At 41.7% G+C, this 20,800-nt stretch overlaps 2 protein-coding genes across 2 annotated transcripts in view; one reads left to right on the forward strand and one right to left on the reverse strand.

Moving 5' to 3' along the window:
- Positions 1-20,800, reverse strand: part of LOC127203988 (zinc finger protein 721-like) — a 1,570,727-nt gene that overhangs the window by 221,659 nt on the left and 1,328,268 nt on the right.
- On the forward strand, positions 12,613-15,845 carry LOC127203999 (zinc finger protein 431-like). The gene is made up of 4 exons (XM_051162955.1): positions 12,613-12,734; positions 12,939-12,999; positions 14,645-14,739; positions 14,824-15,845. The coding sequence occupies exons 1-4, from the start codon at positions 12,701-12,703 to the stop codon at positions 15,843-15,845; spliced, it is 1,212 nt and encodes a 403-aa protein (XP_051018912.1). The 5' UTR covers positions 12,613-12,700.

Genomic DNA, 20,800 nt, shown 5'->3' on the forward strand with positions numbered 1-20,800 from the left:
GTCACCTTGAATATAACTGCAATGAACATGAGAATTCTGATACCTCTAAAACTAATTTAAAGTCCATTGAAACTGCCCTCAGGAGATTGCAGGTATCCATAGCAATTCTGTCATTTTATGAGAATTCGAGAATGCTGCAAGAAGACCAGCAGAGCCAACTAGCCTAGATCCATGTGGACTTACAGAGATGGACGCACCAACCAAAGAGCATACATGGACTAGACCTAGACCCCTGCACATATGTAACCCATAGGCAGTGTGATCATCATCTGGGTCCACTAATAATTTGAGTGGGTGCTGTCCAGGACATGGACTGTGTTGAACGCTTTCAATCAATTTTCCCTAGCCAGACTGCCTTGCCTGACCTCAGGGATGAGTGGAGGTTCAGTTCTGATGAGACTTGAAGTGCTGGTATGGGTTTGAGAGTGCTTGTAGGCGTGCTTCCTGTTTTCTGAAGGGATGGAGTGGAAAGGGTGGGAGGGAGAGGATGGGAGGAGAGGGGGGAGAGGGCTACAATCAGGATGTGAAGCAAATATATAAATTAAAAGAAATTTAATAATGGATTCTGTATATTGTGTAAGACCTGGAGGCTTGGTTCTACTTCCAGGAGCCCAGTGAGACACAAGAGTCCAGTAAAATGCAAACAGCAAGGGATGCTTTATTGATCCATTGTGACATGGCCTACCAAACTCTGTTGAGCTGGAGACCCCAAATAAGCAAAGCTTGCTTCTTTCATACCCTTACAGAAGCAGAATTGGCAGTTAAGCAGAGTTGTTGGACTATGATTGGTTCTGAAGAATGTCTTTAAAATGATTGGTTACTAGTTATTTTATCCCTGAGGGGGCAAGAGCTCAGCTTGGGACATCATGTGATGTCAGGTGGTTGGGACAGGTATGAGGGTGTGGTTTTTCTCAGAAAGTATACAACAGCCCTGAGGCCATCTCCGAAAGTACCTAGTGGCCAGGGTTGGAAAGCAACTCTATCTCTTCAACTGTCAACACACAGAAACATGGATAGAATGAGAGATTGTGGAGAACACAGTTCACTGTATTTTTGTGGAAATGGAGTTGAGTGTGTGTAGGTATTATATACAAAGGCATCAGAATTAATGCATAAAGGGAAGGTAGGGGAAGGACAGCCCAGTACTAGGCTGTGGGGTGTGCCAACCATTACCTTGCAGTAAGTAGGGACTGAGTGATGCTAGGAGAACCTGACAGCCACATTTCTATTGATTTGTTAAATAGGCTCCCAGACCTTTGTCTCAGGGTTTAAGACTTAACTAGGGAGAAAGAAAAAGGTTCAAGTCATTTAAGGATAATCTAAATCATTATTTTAAAAGTTGGAACAAGTTTTGTGGTCCAAAATAATTCAGAGACTAAACATATGTAGTAGAGCACACCAAGATTTACTCCCATCTTTCCTCTCACCTTCTACATTTTCAAACAGGAAAAATAACATTCCTGTCAGGAAAAGCTAGACTAGTGTGCGCATGTATTCTGTGTTGGTAGAACTAAACAAACTTCAGAAACTTAGTTTTTAGAAATGAGTTCATTTCCTCATGCATATTCTTGATTGCCTTGGCCTGTGACCCTCCAAAAGTGGATAGTTGGACTTTTACTGATCATCTGAAATTGAATACCTGACTACTCATTGCTAATACCAATTACTGTCAAATGAGTAAACCTCTCCCTTTTCTTCCTCCCCATCCATTTCTGTGCTGGGACTACATCACTTCAAAGTTGGTCAGGGAAAACAGTTCTTACACAGGTCCCCTTTATTTGTAACTCCACCCAGCAAGTCCAAGGAGGATAGAGGACAATCATTCACTGGTGCCTCTTTCTTCTGAGTTCCTAGTTAGGGCCTTGCCTATAAGGAAGTGAAGGACTGTCTTCCAGGCAGTGGGAATGAGAGGGTTAGGTGCTCAAAAAAGTCTTAACTGCACAGCATGAGGAAAGGGTGAGCTGCAGGGGATGTTGCTCTAACAGAAATGAAGATGAAAACCTCTGAGAAGAAGAATGAATATTTTAATTACTGGGAAACATTGGCATGAGCAGAAACAAATAAAAGATTAGAGCTGTGATGCATAAGAAAGTGAATTCTATAAACACCATCAATTGACTTTTTAGAAAGATAAATACAATTTCAAAAACACATAGGCAGACTGACTTTGAAAAAGAGCAGAAACTTCTCTGGTAGAGGGAATGGCATTAATAAGACAGGGATTGACCTTGCCCCTATGTGCAATGTTAGCTGCTGAGATCTTTAACCTGACACACACAGCTACAGTCAATGGCCCCTTAATTGAAATTGCAATAGTCACTGGCTCAAGCTAACCTAACCAAATGGTAACCAAACATCTGATCTGCTTTTATTCCCATGCATGAATTAATAAAGCTGGAAAGTTACAAATTCACACACCCTGCTAGAATCAGGTCCTTCTTCACAATGGGGACTTCTGCCAGTGGCTGAGTCTCAAAACTTAGTCTGTGATCTAGCTATTGTCTACCCTGTTTCACTGGGCAGACCTTCTGGATGGTCTGAAAGCAGAAGCTATGCTCCACATGGTACTGAAATGGTCAGTTGATTACATTACTCAAATGAGTAATTTTGTTTCTTTGTTTGTTTGTCTTATTTTTCAAGGCAGTGTTTCTCTATGTAGCCTTGGCTGTCCTGAACTCACTTTGGAGACCATGCTGGCCTTGAACTCACAGTGATCCCCTGCCTCTGCCTCCTGAGCATTGGGATTAAAGGTGTGTGCCATGACCGCCAGGCCCCTAGTGGGCAGCTACCCTGAGCTCACCAGGTCACATCTGCTGAACCTGCTGAACCTGTCTGTTCTCCCTTCAAAACGTTCTTCTTCCTGGAATCAGGCTGCATAGCTTGCAATGCCTATCACTCAACTTGGAGTGGAGTATTCAATCTGTGCCACAACTGAAAGGGTACCCAAATATTCAAAATTAAGGAGAGAGTTTAGTAAACAAAAGTTTTGTTTTTGTGGCTTCATGCTGTGTACAGCTACCTTTCACATGATAAATATGAAAAAAACCTGGGACCAAAGAAAGATTCTTTCTATCAGTTCCATTCATCTAGAGAACCTTGACTAACTTAGCAATGCAATTGTTTTTCACTTTCCCTCTTGGGAATAGTTGTAGGCTAACAACAGTATTTCCCAGTGTTTATCATCTGTTTCCTGCTTTTCTCCCAAGGTTGTCTCATAACTCCCTGGTAAAAAGAAGCAGTAGTTTGCTTGTCCCCAGCCTGAAGACACAAAACTCTTGTCTCCTAACATTGCTCTTTACTAGTGGGACATATAGATAACTCCACTGCAAATTGAGAAATGGACTCTTCAAGTTACCCACCTAGATAGAGGAGGAAGCAGGGGAAGTGGCTACTGGGTGTGTGACTTGTTGAGGTCAGGGTCACTGTCCACAGAGGGGAGGAGCAGGAGGCTGTGCTGAGGAAGCACAAGCAGTGAGTCCTCCCCGGGTTAGTTGGGAAGGCAGATGTTAAGGCCATTGGAGGACAGTGCTACTGAAATGCAGGACTCTACATCTCTTGAAAAAGGTTTGGCCCTGGGTAGGAAGCTTGGGCCAGCAACCATGATTCTGTGCCCCTCCAGAGCATGCTAACCTGGAGAGCTGTATATGTCACTCAAGATGAAGTGGCCAATCAGGGCCTCCAGCTAGAGACACGCCCAAGGTCAGATGCGGAGGCGGGTTCTTCCGGGAGTCTTGCTGAAGAGTCCGCTGTGCGGCTGTGCAGGCTTGGGTGGTTCCACGTGGTGTGCTCTGACCTCTGCAGCTGGGTGTTGTGAGAGAAGCTCAAGCAAGTCCCGAAGTCCCGACATGGTGAGTGGAGGGTCACTGCCCAGAAATGGGAGGAGCAGGCTGCTGTGGAGAGCTAGCTGGAGTGGTGGGGCTGTGTGGGAAGACAGAGCAGTAAGCTACTGGAGAATATGCACACGGGCTACTGAAATGCCAATCTCTGCAAATCTGGAAATGTATAGCCCTTGACTGGCAGCCTGGGCCATGAACTATTGTGCTGTTTCCTTTCAGGACACTGTAATTCTAAGGGAGGTGCTCATGTCCCTTGAGACTTGGTTGCGCTGGTGTATAGAAATGTTCTAGGAAGGATGCCAACTTTGGAAAGCCTTAATTTCTGTAGGATCTGCTACAAGTTCTGCCCTTAGCATTTAACGTTTAGGTGTAAGATCCTCTCTATCCTCTCGAGTTTGTCTCATTGTATGAAGCGTCACTTGACTTCATAAACATCTCCCTTTTATTTCATTTCCCCCTGTGAGCGGTATACAAGATGCAATTCTTACAAACCTTACTAGACATAAGACATAGCTTGTGCAAAACCTCCTCACCTCAGCTTTTGTACTTTCTCTCTTCTACTCTCCTTTCTTTTTCATCCTCTGGGACCTTCCACTTAGGACTCTGTCACTGATGTTTGAAAGTACTGGGGTCCTTAAGAAATACTTCTGTCACTATCATTTCTAGGTAAATGTCTTCAGTGGCTAGGCTTGCTGTATCCAGTCCATATTTAAATTGTTGGAAACATAACCTGGGGGCTAAATTTAAAGAAACTTAATGGCAGCAGCATGTAGAATGCAAAGTCTGTTTTTAGCTGTCATTACAGAGATTTTTTATTAGTTAATTTTGTATTTGTGTGTACTGTGATGTCTGTGTGACAAGGCATATTAATTCTAGCACAGCTGCATCTAATGTCTTTGAGAAAACTCTTTCTGATAAAGCTATGCTAATTCAGGGGGCCTTGACGGCTGTCTGTTTCCCAGAAAAATGGCCTTGCTTTCTTCTTGACTAAACATCCTAAGTTCTTTAATTAAAGGAGTGTACCACTGCAGAGTTTTAAAATAACTCATTTTAGTCAATTTGTGAACTGTCCATTTCCATATCAGGAATAAAGATTTTCATGTGGATCATGGCTTCTGCCTTCAGAACAGAACAGGATGCACAGTTTATGTTTACACTGCAGGGTGAAGCAGGACAGGCCATAACTAGCTCACAGACTAATGTTTAGGGTAGTCAGCTGCAAGAGCCAATACTATGAAGAAAGACCTGATTGAGGCAAGGTGAGTGATGATGTCATCTCCCAGCATGGATTAACTTATGCATGTAAAGGAAAACAGACCAGATCGGTGGGTAAACATTTTCATATCAGTTAGCTGAAGCAGTTTTGTATTCATATCATTGATGCAGATTCAAGCAACAGGTAAACCCTTCTCTGCCATGGACTCTTTGTGAACTATGTATACTTTGCAAGAAAGTTTCCAGGTCCCCTTCAGAGGATCTCCAGCAGCCAGGCAGGGCTCCTTCAAGTTTTGGCCCTGGAATCCCCCTACATCATTCCCTGGGTGCCCCCTTTTTACATCCTCTGCTCACCTGGGTGCTACCTACATGTGTTCCATGAGAAGGGTTCTCAGATCTTCAGCTTGTGTTGTTGGCCTCTCCACACCTCCAGACATCAACAGCCCAGGACTGCAGAGCTGCTGTGTCTAAATCTCCACAGTGCTGGGATGAGCGATCACACTCCTGGAGAAACTGAGAAGCTGAAGCCATGGAAAAGGCAGCAGCACCCAAAGCATCAGTTGTAGTTGCTGCTGACAGGGAACTCACAGGGTGGGAGATTTGTTCAACTGGAGCTACTCTGTGAGCTCCAGTGCCAACTCTATTGTAGGTTTAGATTTTTCAAAACCTACTTTATTTAGGGTTCCTAAATCCCTTTATCTTCCTTTTAATCTACCAACCAGAGGTACGGGAGAAAGAAGGTTGATAGAAAAAGGGGGTGTGAACTAGTTTAGAAGCAGTTCTTTGAGGCGATTTTATACTTCCTTGGTAGGATACCAGGAATCCAGTCCAATAGGAAGCACCAAATAATACCATGAGTCAGTGACAACAGATGATAAATGCTTGTTCTGCTTGAGTTAAAGATAAATGTATGTTCTGTTGGAGTTAAGCAATATTACCCTGCATTGTTTCTTTCTCAGGAGAAGAGTAGGGCACTAGAACATCTCCAATATCCCCTACCTTATATCCCATCGAATCAGTGTAAAATGCTTTGTCTAGCCACCTAGGCACAATATAGCAGGAATAGAGTTAATTCTTTTTGCCTGAGTTAGATACAATATACCAGAAATAGCATTGATTCTTCCTGATTCTCCTTTTTAATTACTCTGTGAATGGCCCTGGGTCATAGACTCCTTTTTCAAACGCATCGAATTTTCTTGACCAGTCAGTCTTTGTTAAATGACCAGTAAATTTCTATGCCCTGAGTTTGTTGTCCAAGTGGTCAGCGTGGGCTATTCCTGAACCCCAAGAGGCCAAAGCTAGCAGGCTTCTGGCTTAAGAAGCTTTCAGCTGCAGATAAGCCAATTAAAGCAGGCAACAATGTTAATGATGAGGCACCAGTTCTCATTATAGATGGTTGTTAGCCACCATGTGGTTGCTGGGAATTGAACCCAGGACCTTTGGAAGAACAACCAGTGTTCTTAACCTCTAAGCCATCTCTCCAGCCCCCATTGTACTGGTTTTTAAAACAAGAATGATGCACAATTCAAGGTCATGTGTTCTGTCTCTGTGATTTCAGTTCAGCGTTGCTCCAGCTATTTATGTTTTGCAGAGTCAGTGCCCCAGTAAGGAAACTATGAGATTACATTTCACCAGGCTTTGGATATGTAGCCCAAGGTGCATTTTGAGACCATAAGATGTTGAGACACCTAAGCTCTGAGAAATATATCATGGAGAGATGCATATACTGAGTTCAAGTAACAAAACTGAGTGATGAATGAGACATTGCAGTCATAGGACCATCTATACCCTGCGAAAATGAAGCCCCATGTATCTGAGACAGAGCTAGGGTCTTGGTGTTTGAGTTGCTGGTTTTTTGTTTTTGTTTTTTTTTTTTTTGTCTCCACCCAATCTTGCCTCAATATATGTGCATTCCTCTCAATTGGAATGGGAAGGTTTATTCTGTGCCATTGTATATTGTATATAACCTGTTTCCAGATTTTAGAAAATATAGCTGTCAAAAGATTTTCTGGAGTGTCAGAAGAGTCTTTGTTCTCTTGAATAGTGTATGACCCCTTGCAGACCGTTAGGATCATTGACGTTGAGTAAAATGCATTTTCACTGTGAGTCAATAATGACCAAATTTCAGAATATAATTGGTCAAATCAGAAAGACTCTAGGTAACCTCATATCTTTAAACACTTATCTCCCCTTTTTTGGCTATCTTAGGGGAGCTTTTGTACTAGGAGTTTACCTAGATGTCTTTTTGGGGATGGGATTTTTGTGTCTGTAGACTCAACCCATTTTATGTTTTTGTTTCTACTGTGTTGTGTTTGAAACTGTTCATTTCCTTCTCATGCTGTCATGCATTCCCAACTATAGACTGTGCCCTTAATCACATAAGGTATAGTAGAAGCAGTTAGTATTCAATGTTAAGCTATTTTGCTAGCCTTATTTTTAACTAATGAACTAATTAATTAAGTCACTTTACAGCCTGACCTGTCCCTCCTCTACTCCCAGTCCCACCATCATTCCTCCTTTCCTCAAGTAGCCCTCTTTTTCCTCAGTGAAGGGGAGGCCCACAAGTGTTATCAACCTCCCCTGGCATCTCAAGTTGCAGCAGGACTAAGAACATCCTTTTCCACTGATGCCTAAGGAGGCAGCCCAGATAGTGAAAAAGGGATCCAAAGTCAGACAGCATAGTCCAGAAGGCTCCTATTTCCATTGTTAGGCGACCCTCATGTTAACCAAACTGCACATCTTCTCTCTATATATAGGGGATCTAGGTTCACCCTATGTATGCTCTTCGGTTACGGTTCATTTTCTGTGAGTCCCCATGGACTCAAGATAGTTGACTGGAGGTTTTCTGTGGCGTCCTCAACTGCCGAGGATCCCTTTATCTTTTCTCCCAACTTTCCCCCAAATTCCCTGCTCTCTGCCTATTGTTTAGCTCTGGGTCTCTGCATCTGTTTCCATCAGCTGCTGGAGGAAGACTCTCAGAAAACACTCATCCTAGGAACCTGTCTGCAAGCATAGCAGAGTATCATTAATAGTGTCAGGGATTGGCTCTTTCTCCTTTGGGTAGGTCTTATGTTGAGCAGCAAGTTATTTGTTTGCCATTTCTTCAATCTCTAATCCATCTTTATCTCTATAATTTTTGTCGGCAAGATAAATTTTGGGTTGATGGCTTTAAGGGTGATTTTGTGTCCCTCTCCCTCCACTAGAAGTCCCACCTGGCTATAGTAATTGGCAACTTCAGGCTCTTAACCCCTGATGATACGGGTCTCAGCTAGAGTCACACCCATAGATTTCAAGGACCCTTCCTTTCCCAGAGATGCCCCCTTCTGCAGAAGAACGTTAAATCAGAAGATGGCTGGTCTTGTAAGAGATCACATGCAAAGACTATCTTAGGTGTATGTAACCCAGCAGGCAAGAGATCACATCCAAAGGTCTTCTAGGTCTGTGTGATCCAGTTGTAATACAAAACATGCCTTTAATCCAGGAGACAGAAGAAAAGAGATCTGAGTTTAAAGACAGCCTGTTGTACAGCAAGCATCAAGTAAAGAGAAGCTTAGATCCAGGCATGGTTCTTTCATCCTAATTGAAGGTTAAGTTCACTTAAAGAAGGAAGCAGCACCCATGCTTGAAAGTGATATATAATTGGGTGGAAGAAGAGGTGATGAATCAGAGAAGATTTGGTAGAATAGGATATGGCTAACTCCCAGGAGAGAGAACCAACAGAAGCTACTCAAGAGACATTTTTACAGAGAGAGGAAGCATTTTTACCAGGACAGTAATAGAGAGATGGGTTGCTGAGAATCAGGCAGGTAATGTAAATAATCCAGAAGATTAGAGCAGATTGCTGAGTTAGTTTGAGGCTAAGCAGAGCAATTCTGTGCTGAGAGAAAGTAGATTAAGTAAGTCAGCTGTGAGAAGAGTTTGAGCCAGAACAGCTGAGTTGAACCAGCCAGCCCAGAGCTCAGAAAGAACAAGTACGGCTGAGCTCCTTAAGCAGTCTATCTCAAACTGGGTGTGGTGGCTCCCGCCTTTAATCCTAGCACTCAGGAGGCAGAGGCATGGAGACCACTGTGAGTTCAAGGCCAGGCTGGTCTACAAAGTGAGTCCAGGATAGCCAAGGCTACGCTGAGAAACCCTATCTGGCAAAAACAAAAAAACAAAAACACACAGCAACAACGACAAAAACAAAACAAAACTACAACAATAACAACAACAGAAACCAGTGTATCTCAGAGGCTGAGAATATTCTAGGCCTAGGTTTAGCTCTGATCCCCGTTATTTACGTGGATGACTTGATTTATTGGTGTCCAATTTCTTGGGTTCTTTCTGTGTTTTGGATATTATCCCTCTGTCGGACACAGCATTGGTGAAGGTCTTTTCCAGTCAGCTGTCTGCCATTTTGTCCTATTGACAGTATCCCTTGCCGTCCAGGAGATTTTCAGTTCTGTGGGGCCCATTTATAGTTGTTGATCTTAGTGCCTGTGATGTTCAGAGAGGCGTCTCCTGTACCAATGAGTTAAAGCTATTCCCCACTTTCTCTTCTATTAGATTTACACTCTCCAATTTTATGTTGAGGTCTTTGATCCACTTAGAGTTGAGTTTTGTGAAAGGTGAGAAATACAGACCTGTTTCTCTTCTACTACATGCAGTACCATTTGCTGAAGATGATTTCGTTTTTCCATTGTATGGTTTTGGTTTCTTTATCAAAAATCAAATGTCAGTAGATGTGTGGGTTTATTTCTGGGTCTTTGATTCAAGTCCATTGATCAGCAGGTCTGTTTTTAATGGCAATACCATGTGTTTCTTTGTTTGTTTGTTTTGTATTACTATTGCTCTGTAATACAGCTTGGGATCAGGGATGGTGATACCTCCAGAAGTTACTTATTACACAGAATTTTTTTTAACTATGCTGTGTTTGTTGTTTTTCTGTATGAAGTTAGGATTGTTCTTTCAAGGTTTGCAAGGAATTGTGTTGGGATTTTTATGGGAAGTGCATTAAAACTGTTGATTGCTTTTGATAAGATGGCAATTTCTACTTTCTTATTCCTACCAAGCCATGAGCATGAGAGATCTTTCCATGTTCTGATATCTTATTCAATTACTTTTTCAGAGACTTGGATTGTACTCATTCAAGTCTTTCACTTGCTTTTTAAGAGTAACACCAGGAATTTTAAGTTTTTTTGTGGCTATTGTGCAGAGTTTTATGTCTATAATTTATTTCTCATCCCATTTATAGTTGATATTCAAAAGGGCTACTGGATTTTTTCAGTCAGTTTCGTAACCGCCAGCTTTATCATGTGGAGGAGTTCTACAGTAGAATTTTTTGGTCACTTATATTTACTATCATATCATCTGTGAATAGTAGTGATTTGGCTCCTTCCTTTCTACTCTGTATCTTCTTGATCCTCTGTAGTTGTCTTAGTTCTGTAGTGAGGACTTCAAATACTATATTTAAGAAATACAAAGAGAGTAGACAGCCTTGTCTTGTCCCTGATTTTAGTGGAATGCTTTAAATTTATTTCCATTTAATTGGATATTGGCTATAGGCTTGCTGTTTATTGCCTTTATTGTGTTTATGTATACACCTTGTGTGCATTTTCTTTCCAAGTCTTCTAACATGAATGTGGTGTTGGAATTTGTCAAAGGCTTTTTCAGTATCTGATGAGAAAATCCTGTGGGGTTTTTTCTTTCTGTTTGTTTATATAGTGGATTACATTGATGGATTTTCATATGTTGAACAATCCTGGCACCTCTCAGATGAAACCTCCTTGATATTGTTGGATGATTTTATTGACGTGTTCTTGGATTCAGATTGCAAGAATTTTATTGAGTATTTTTTAATTGATGTTCATAAGGGAGATCTGTCTGAAATTTTCTTTCTTTCTTGAGTCTTTGTGTGGTTTAGATAACAAGGTGGCTGTGGCCTTCTTTATTAAACAAGTTTGGCAATGTTCCTAGAATAGTTTGATGTTTGGAAAAATTTTGCACTAAAAGCACTTGGTGGTTGGGAGACTTTTAATGACTGCCTTTATTTCCTTGGGGGTTATATATGCTTTATTTCTTTTTATATACATATTTAATTTTGCTGGTTTTATTCTTGAAGAAAAAGTTGCTTTGTGTAACCCTAGCTGTCAGGTAAGTAGGTATGTAGACCAGGCAGCCTCAAACTTAGAGATCCAGCTGAATCTTACTCTAGATTGCAGGGATTCGATGTGGGCTCACGTGCCTGGCTTTTGTCTTTGATGGACCTGGAGTGTAGGCTTTCGGACATGTCAACTATATGTTCCTGGATTGATCTTCATGCACATCGTGAATTTTGAAATTTGGCACAACATGTTCTATTTCTCAGCGTGCCACATTTTCATGGCATTAAAACTGTCTGAGCCCTCTGAGTCATATGATTTCAGGTGTGTGACATTCTTCCTATTTGTTATGGTTGTTTTGAGTTTTTTGAATGATTATTAGTATTTTGCCTGTAAGCATGAATAAGTACTTCCTGTGTGCCTGGTCTTCACAGTAGTCAGATGATGGCCTCAGAATTTCTGACTTAGAATAATGGATAGGTGTAACCTCATATGTAAGTACTGGGAATTTAGCCCAGTTATTTTGAAGACCAGCAAGAGCTCTTCACTGTTGAGCCAACTCTAATGCTGTATGTGCTTATTTATGAGCAATATTTACAGTGCTAATATTTTCATCTGTCCATTTGTAACTATTTAAATATACAATCTTTTTTTTAGTAAGATCATATTAATGATATAGTTTAATCTGAAGCACTTAAGGTTTCTGTAAGATGAATACAGAACTAGAATGAATATATAATTTTTTGGAATAACTTCAGTAAAGATCTGGGTCCTTTTTATCCTTTTTCTTTGTTTGACTAATTTTGGCAGAGGAATCAGTGTCTTAATATGTGCCTCCGACTCTCCTAGAACTCATTGCCTACACCAGGCTAGCATCCTGCTCAATGCGATACACTTGCCTCTGCTTCCTGGATGTTGGGATTAAATGTATGAGAAAATACACCTAACTTCACCATCTTTTTTTTTTTTTTTTTTTTTTTTTTTTTTTGTTTTTCGAGACAGGGTTTCTCTGTGTAGCCTTGGCCATCCTGGACTCACTTTGTAGACCAGGCTGGCCTCGAACTCACAGCGATCCGCCTGCCTCTGCCTCCGGAGTGCTGGGATTAAAGGCGTGCGCCACCACGCCCAGCTCTTCACCATCATTTTTTATAGTGAGTAATTGTTCATACAATTTCTCACAAGTGTGCTGAGGTGCTGAGTACAGCAGATCTGTTTACTTGTCTCTCTCTCAGTATGTATGTTGATTGACACTTCTTTTGCAAAGCTATAAACTATTCAAAGGATCCAGAAATGAGAGAGGTGAGCCACATTACTCAGCTTCCTTCTAAAACGACTTGGCGATTACATTAGCATTTATATGTCACCACATAAATGGAGGAAGTACCAAAATTTTATTGGTATGTTGTCAATGAAGTATATATTTATAGAGTTGTCAGTATGATGCTTTCTGTTGTATACATGTATGGGATATCTTAGAACGCAGTGACCTACAATGATGTGCATGTGAACTTCACTGGAGAAGAGTGGGCTTTGCTGACTCCTTCCCAGAAGAATCTCTACAAAGATGTGATGCTGGAGACCTACTGGAATCTGTCTGCTATAGGTAAGTCAGTGAATTTTCTTTTGTTTTTTAAGATAAAGGGAAAACTCTTTCCCTGTTACTGATGCTTCTCTATAATTCCAGTTGAGAACGAGGAAGAATGAGGTGAATAAATCTGACATGTTTCTGAGATTCACTGTTGATAGTGACTTAAATTTTGCCTAATTTCTAATCATACATCATATGTTTTCTGGTACTGTATTTTAGGCTACAATTGGGAAGATCATAATATTCAAGAGCATTGTCAAAGTTCTAGGATACATGGAAGGTAATTTTCATGTACAAACTGATATGAATATGACTCTGAAGAAAATGTAAGGTATCCTGGAAGTTTTATAAAAAAAAGTGTAAAAAATCACTGCTTTAAGTGTATTTATTGATGGTTACTAAATTCTTACCAAACATGTACCTCCATGTCAGATGTTTGATCTGGGTTTGCAAGGCGTTCTTCTAAGAAGGAACACAAGGAAACAATGGCTTAACAGACATCATGATTTAAACCAAAGCCCCGGTAGAACTATGCTGTACAGCTGCAGTCTGTGCAGTTTCCCACTCTCTGAGACTGCAGGAGGTGTGCCCACTGAGTAGGTGATGAAAGTGGGTCTGAAACAGGATAATAAGCAAATAGTCCCTAGTGAAGTTGGCGTTACTTATACGCTTGAAGTAACATTGCTAAGTTTTGAGAGAGGGGCAGGTTATGAGAATCAAGAATGGTGTCAAGAAACCTTAATCCCTATATCACATGTCTGTGATAAATAAAATGTCAAACTGTGAGAATGAAAAGTAGAAACCTTTCATATATTATTATTCTTTGAATATGTACATCATGTTTCACAATAGATTCTAGCCGTGAGCTTGGGATTATTAAAAGAAGCAATGTACCTCCCTGAAAAATTAGAAGACACCGTAGTCTTCACTTCGAGTAGATTTTCTGAATGTGATACACTTTCACAATTTATGCGGTACTTTCGCATGTGCCAGCAGTACAAACAATGACATGGAGGCTTTTTAATATTTTAAAGCTTATACATTTTAGCTGGGCAGATTCCAAGCCAGCTTTCTACCTTAACCCAAGTAAGCCTGGCACGATGTCCCATCAAATGGCCGTCTCTACCTCTCTGCTCCTGTTTGTGTCCTTCTGCTCACCAGTGTCCTGCTGGTCTTTCTCAAGGCTTTTGTTGTTGTTGTTGTTGTTACTTTATTCTCCCCAGCAACTCCACTGCAGCTGCGCCCCCGTCAGAATTACTACCCTCCACTTCCTGCCTTGCTATTAGTCATCAGCTCTTTCTTTATCCAACAGGAGAGTAACAAATGACAAATGTTTACAAAGAATAAGGATGGTGATGGACCATAGAAGTAGCAATACCAAGATCTGCCTACTAGGGTAGCACTTAGCTCTCTACTGGGTTGGCATTCAACAATCAAATATAACAAACATGCATTCACACAATGTACTCCAACAAGAACTAATTTGTTTATCGATTTCATTCAGAATACCCACAAACTCACACTACAGAAAATCACTATGAGTGTTAGGAATGTGGTAATTGTTCTTTTTATCCTGGTTATCTTCAAGGTATCATGGTTTATACTATAGGAAAATTTATGAATGCAATTAGTATGCTAAAGCTCTGAGTTCCTCAAGTTCTCTTCAGATATGGGAAAAACTTCTGATAGAAAAAGGATCCTATAAATGTGAGCAATGTAGTAAGTGCTTTTACCATCACAGGTATTTTCAAAAACAAGCAACCCATAATGAATGAGAACGCCATGAATGTAGACAAAGTGGTGAATGCTCAAGAGCTAATTTCTCTTTACCAATAAACCAAATTATAAAATTAGATCATAAATAAAAGGATTCATCAGTGTAATGAGTGTGGTAAAGGTTTCCCATGTGCCAATTATCTTTGCAGGCATGAAGGAAGTCATACTGGTGAAGAACCCTCTGGATATACTCTATGTGATAAAGCCTTTGCACATCACAGTCATCCTCAAAGTCATGACAGAAGTCATCCTGGAGAGAAACCTTATGAAGCTTTTCAATATGGTGAAGTTATTGGACATCACAGTAGTTTCTATATACATAAAAGAGCACACACAAGAGAGAGGCCCTGTATATGTAACCAATGTGGTAAAGCCTTTGCATATCAGAGTAGTCTTCTGTATCATGAAAGAACACACACTGGAGAGAAACCCTATGAATGTAACCAATGTGGTAAAGCCTTTGCACGTAACAGTCATCTCCAAGTACATAAAAGAACACATACTGGAGACAAGCCCTATGAATGTAACCAATGTGGTAAAGCCTTTCCCTATCACAGTAGTCTCCGAAAACATAAAAGAGCACATGCTGGAGAGAAACACTATGAATGTAACCAGTGTGGTAAAGCCTTTGCATTTCAGAGTATTCTTCTGTGTCATAAAAGAACACACACTGGAGAGAAACCCTTTCAATGTAACCAATGTGGTAAAACCTTTGCATTTCACAGTAGTCTTCTATATCATGAAAGAATACATACTGGAGAGAAACCCTATGAGTGTAACCAGTGTGGTAAAGCTTTTTCCTGTCACAGTAGCCTCAAAACACATACAAGAACACATACTGGAGACAAGCCCTATGAATGTAACCAATGTGGTAAAGCCTTTGCATATCATAGTAGTCTCCGAAAACATAAAAAAATGCATGCTGGAGAGAAACCCTATGAATGTAACCAATGTGGTAAAGCCTTTGCATTTCAGAGTATTCTTCTGTGTCATAAAAAAACACACACTGGAGAGAAACCCTATAAATGTAACCAATGTGGTAAAGCTTTTGCACGTAACAGTAATCTCCTAGTACATAAAAGGATACATACTGGAGAGAAACCTTATGAATGTAATCAATGTGGCAAAGCTTTTGCACGTAACAGTAATCTCCTAGTACATAAAAGAACACATACTGGAGAGAAACCCTATGAATGTAACCAATGTGGTAAAGCCTTTGCACATGACAGTTATTTCCTAATACATAAAAGAACACATACTGGAGAGAAACCCTATGAATGTAACCAGTGTGGTAAAGCCTTTGCATGTTACAGTAATCTCCGAAGTCATAAAAGAACACACACTGGATAGAAGCTTTATGAATTTAATCATCGCGGTAACATCGTTACATGCCACAGTCATCTCCAAAGTCAAGAAAGAAGACATAATGGAGAGAAACTATATGAATGGACATAATGTAGTAAAAACCTGTGCTTACCATGGTCTTTGTTTGTTTGTTTGTTTTTCAGTACAGGATTTCTCTCTGTATCCTTGGCTGTCCTGAACTCACTTTGTAGTCCAAGGCTATCTTCAAACTCACAGAGATCCACCAGCCTCTGCCTCTCCAAGAGCTGTGATTACAGGTGGGCTCCAGCACACCTGGCTCATGGTCATCTATGACTATGTAAAAGAACTTGTACTTGAGAGAAATCCTATGAATATAAACAATGTGGTAAACTTTGGCACATCACAGTCACTTTCCAAGTCATGAGAGAAATCATACTGGACAGAAACCCTGTGAGTGTAGGGAATATTGTGAAGCCTTTGTTATTTTCTATAGTTTTCATCATCATAAAAAAATACATACTGGAAAGAAATCTTATGAATTTATTAATGTGGTAAGGCATTTGTACATTTCTATAGTCTTCATCATCATAAAAGTGTGCATACCGTGGAGATATTTTATGAACACAGGCAATGTGATAAGGACTTTGTGTTTTGGTGTACACCTAGATCCAACACAACCCAAACACCAGGCCAATGCAAATGACAAAATGAGAAAAATGTACTGTAATCAAGCCAATTCTGGTGATCAGGGCCACAAAAATATATGTGGGAGTTGAATTGTGATACCCACCCACACTCTGATCCAGAATGTTACAGAGATTCTATCCTTGAAAACTACAATTATCAGTGCCAACTTACAGCTATATTTTTCCATCAATCAGAATTAGAGATAAAGGCTTTCTTTATGTGGGTGATCCACATCAACTGAGGCAAAATATATTTTTACGGTCCTACCAATCATATCTATTTATTTGTGTGTGTGTGTGTGTGTGTGTGTGTGTGTGTGTGTGTGTGTGTGTGTGTGTGTGTGTGGTTAGGAATAGACAGTATGTTTGGGGGAACAGAAGATGAATAACAGAAGCTGTGGTAACAGACAGTCATTATGTTTTAGGAGACAGAAGCCATGATGCAGAACAGTCATTATGTTTTGGGTAACAAAATATGAATAACAACATCTGATCAGTTATTAGGAGATCCCCTTCCTCCCTCGGGCCTGCAAACTTTAACTTATTTTCACCGTGTGATTAAATGGAGGCTGATAACCAAAAGGCAATACTTAGGACAAGTCTCTTTTGCGTGTTCCCAGCATTTGTGTATCACAGACATCTTCCAGTGCATAGAGAACAGATAGTGGAAAGAACCCCTACAAGTGTGATCTATGTGATAAAGCCTCTTTTTAAAAAATTTTATTAATTTATTCATATTACATCTCATTGGTTATCCCAGCCCTTGTATCCTCCCATTCCTCCCTCCCTCCCATTCTCCCCCTACTCCCCTCCCCTATGACTGTGACTGAGGGGGACCTCCTCCCCCTGTATATGCTCATAGGGTATCAAGTCTCGGTAGGATAAAGCCTCTTAATAACAGATAAAATAACACATACTCAAGAGACACCCTATGAATAAGCAATGGGGTAAAGCCTGTTCATGTAGCAGCTTTTGAAATCATGAGAAACAGTCATAGCAAAGAGAAACCCCAGGAATTGAGTCAGTGTGTTAAACTTTTGCACTGTGTGGTATCTTTTATACAAAAACAAATCCTTTAGTATATAAGCAACCTGTTGAAGCCTTTGCATATCACAGTAGTCTTTGAGAACCCGAAGCAACTTGTACTAAAAGGCATCTGTAAGAAGAACGGATTTGGTAAGATTTTTAGCCAACAAACTTACATGGTGTTATACAGGTTATTCGTGGGGGGAGAATATAACCATTGTTAACAATGTATGCAAGCATAATGACGGCCATCATTATTTTGTATCACACATGGCAGCCGTAGCAGGAAGCTCAGAGCTCACAACCTCCACCTGCAGCACAGAGCAGAGAGTGCAAACTAAAACGGGGTGTGTTTAGAAACCCTCAAGCCCACCACAAGGGACATGTTGCTTCAGGTAGAGCAAGGTTTCCTGAGAAGTATTGATTTCTCTGACATCAAACCTACATTCTTAATTTCTGTTACATGAACCAATTCGTACTGAAGAAAAACTCTGTAGAGGAGGCTTTAGGTGCCTCAACACTCGAGTTACAGGAATGAGTGCTTACACAAGGAAAATATTCACCAGTAAAAATCTATTTGTTTAAGGATTTGTTTCCATTTGAATTATGTGATGCTAGTGTGTCATTGTGTGTGTGTGTGTGTGTGTGTGTGTGTGTGTGTGCGCGCGCATGCGCGCGTGCTAGTACCCAAGGAGATCAGACACTTTGCAGCCCAGGCTGGGCTTGTCATCACTGAGATCTGCCTGTCATGGCCTGCTCACGTGCAAGGATAACAGGAGCATGTAATCACTTCCAGCTCCACAGAGTGAGTTTTAAAACTGCCATGGCTTTGTAGTGATGTCCTGTCTTAAAAAAAATATTCCAGAAAGGAAGACTATTTCTCAAAGTATGGATTCTTTTGTATTATAATCTGACAGGTCTAATGATGTTAACAATTAAAATAAGAAGCAATGTGAAGAGTCCAGTCACAGAGGGGTAGACACGCATTGAACTCTTCACCAGCCGTCTATCAGGGACCGCCTCACGGTCAAGAGATAAGAGACAGAAGGAATGATGGAGCATCTCCATCCTCTGCACTGGAGTGACATAGTTGGGAACTGGAGAATTAGTGGTACTGCTGCTCCTCTTGTGAATCTAGTTTAATTCCTAGTGCCCATGTCAAGTGGCTGAATACCTGTATTTCCAGGCACAGGACATTGGGTGTATTCTTCTGGTCTCTTAGAGGACAAACATGAAAATTGTGAAAAGAAATATACATATGTGATGCCCTATTGTGGAAAAGATTTTCTACATGCTCGGTATCAGTGGAGCCCAGAAGAGAGTCTCTGATCCCCAAGATTGGAGATACAGACAGGACAGTCTCGTCAGTGTGAGAAGTCAACTCTAGGACCTGCGGAAGAGTATATCAGAAGTGGGCTGATAACTGAGCAGAAAGCAGAGACAGGCTGACTTAAGGGGGGAGGGACGGGGCGTGGCAGAGCCTAGGAGCCCAGAGTGTAAAGCCCTGAGTTAGAGATCTGGGAGCCCCCACAAAAGGCCCCACTGCTGCCCTGGAGAAGAGCATGTCAGGCACAGAGTATACTAGTCTCTTACCCATGTGGGAGATTTGCAGACCCTGCAGTGGATGCAACCCCCTTTCCCTGAGCCAGTGGCAGTGTGATCCTGGGGAGCTGGTAGAGCTCAGTGGAGCCTGATCCTAGTCAGAGCCACCTTGGCCAGCACATCCCTGGACGCTGTCCAAGTGAGGGTTCGCTGATGGAGAGCGGCCAGAGCACCGCCATGTTAAGTGTGGGCACTCAGAAGCCCTACTGCCCAGGCCCTCATCTGGACCGCCGCCTGGGGCACAGGTGAGAGTGTGCTGCCTGAGAAGGAAGTCAAGTGAGAGGCCCTGAGTAAAGTCCTCCTCCCTCTAAGCCAGCCTGCTTGAAGTGTGCCCCTCCCCAGTAGGGGCATGCAGGCCAAGCTTCCCCTGTTCAATGTTCGATGGAGAAGATCTTTCCTAGAAGTGACCGCTTTCCCTTCATTCTAATGAGATCTCCCTTTTTCCCATCCCCTTCTCCTGGGCACCCCTGTTAGATCCTGCTGCAGGGCATGGCTGGCATCGCTTGCCCTCTACCTAGGGGCAGGGCTTTCCCACTCCCAGAGATTCACTATAGAAACCAGATATTTTGGTTCCAGCCCTCCCCCTTTTTTCTCTACCTCCCTAACCCTCACTCCTTCCCTCCCCCACATGCTGCTTCTAATAAACATACATTTATATTATAGCTTCCTCAGCAATTAGCTCATTCTGTTTATTTAATCAATCATCTGGTGCCGGACGTGGATGGTGGTCCCATCCAGACATCTTGGTTCCAGGACCCCCTTTTTTCTACACCTACCCCCGACCCCCCCACCCCCGTGCCCATGCTCCTCCCTTCCCTTTCCCCCTCCTGTGCTGCTTCCAATAAACCTGCATTTATTGCATTTATTATAGCTTCGTCACCAGGTTAGCTCACTCTGTTTATTTAATCAATCACCCTTATTTAGGAGCAGGTAGGGGAGGGCAAGGTGCCTCTTGAAGATCTCCTTCCTCTGCCCCAGCTGTTTTAATCAGTATCAGTGCCAGAAGGAGATGTTTAAGGTGACGTCCAAAACACCTCTCCCAAAGTGACCCACCCAAAAGCTGGGCCAAAGGAGTCAAGAGATACAGGTTTCACAGGAGGGTAGACGGAGCCCAGGGGCTTTTCCAAGTGAAGCAGCTCCAAGGAAATCTGAAAGATCAAAGTGGCTGGAGGCTGGGGACCCCGAAGCTAAGGAGAAATTGGAGTTTATGGACTTTAACCTAATCCCCTGCCACTCCTCCCCACCCCTGAGCTGTAAGGAAGCTATCAACTAACAGGTCTTTTGTTCCCTGTTTAGAAAATTTGCACAATCTATGAAAATAGGGAACCACTACTGTTTACTCAGAGTGAAGGGGACTGCCAAACTAAAACAGTTTTTACTTTTCTCTTTGTGTGTTTGGCAAGGAGTTAGGTTCCTGGTGTAATACCAAGATCAACCAGATTGTGAAACGCCCAAAAATGACCACCAGTACTTGATACCAATGCAACATACACAGGGTCCTGTAATAGGGGCCAAAGCTTCGGGCCACAATCCCTCCTGATGCAGCAGGAGAGAAGAGTGACATCGGAGCTTCAAGGGGAACGGGTTTATAAGGGGGAAAACGTAAGTGGGGGTTGTGGGTCACAGGAATGTCGACCTTCAGGCAGGTTGGGTGGAGGCTGGATT

The sequence above is a fragment of the Acomys russatus genome, chromosome 19 (assembly GCF_903995435.1).
Source record: "Acomys russatus chromosome 19, mAcoRus1.1, whole genome shotgun sequence".
Classification (NCBI taxonomy): Eukaryota; Metazoa; Chordata; class Mammalia; order Rodentia; family Muridae; genus Acomys; species Acomys russatus.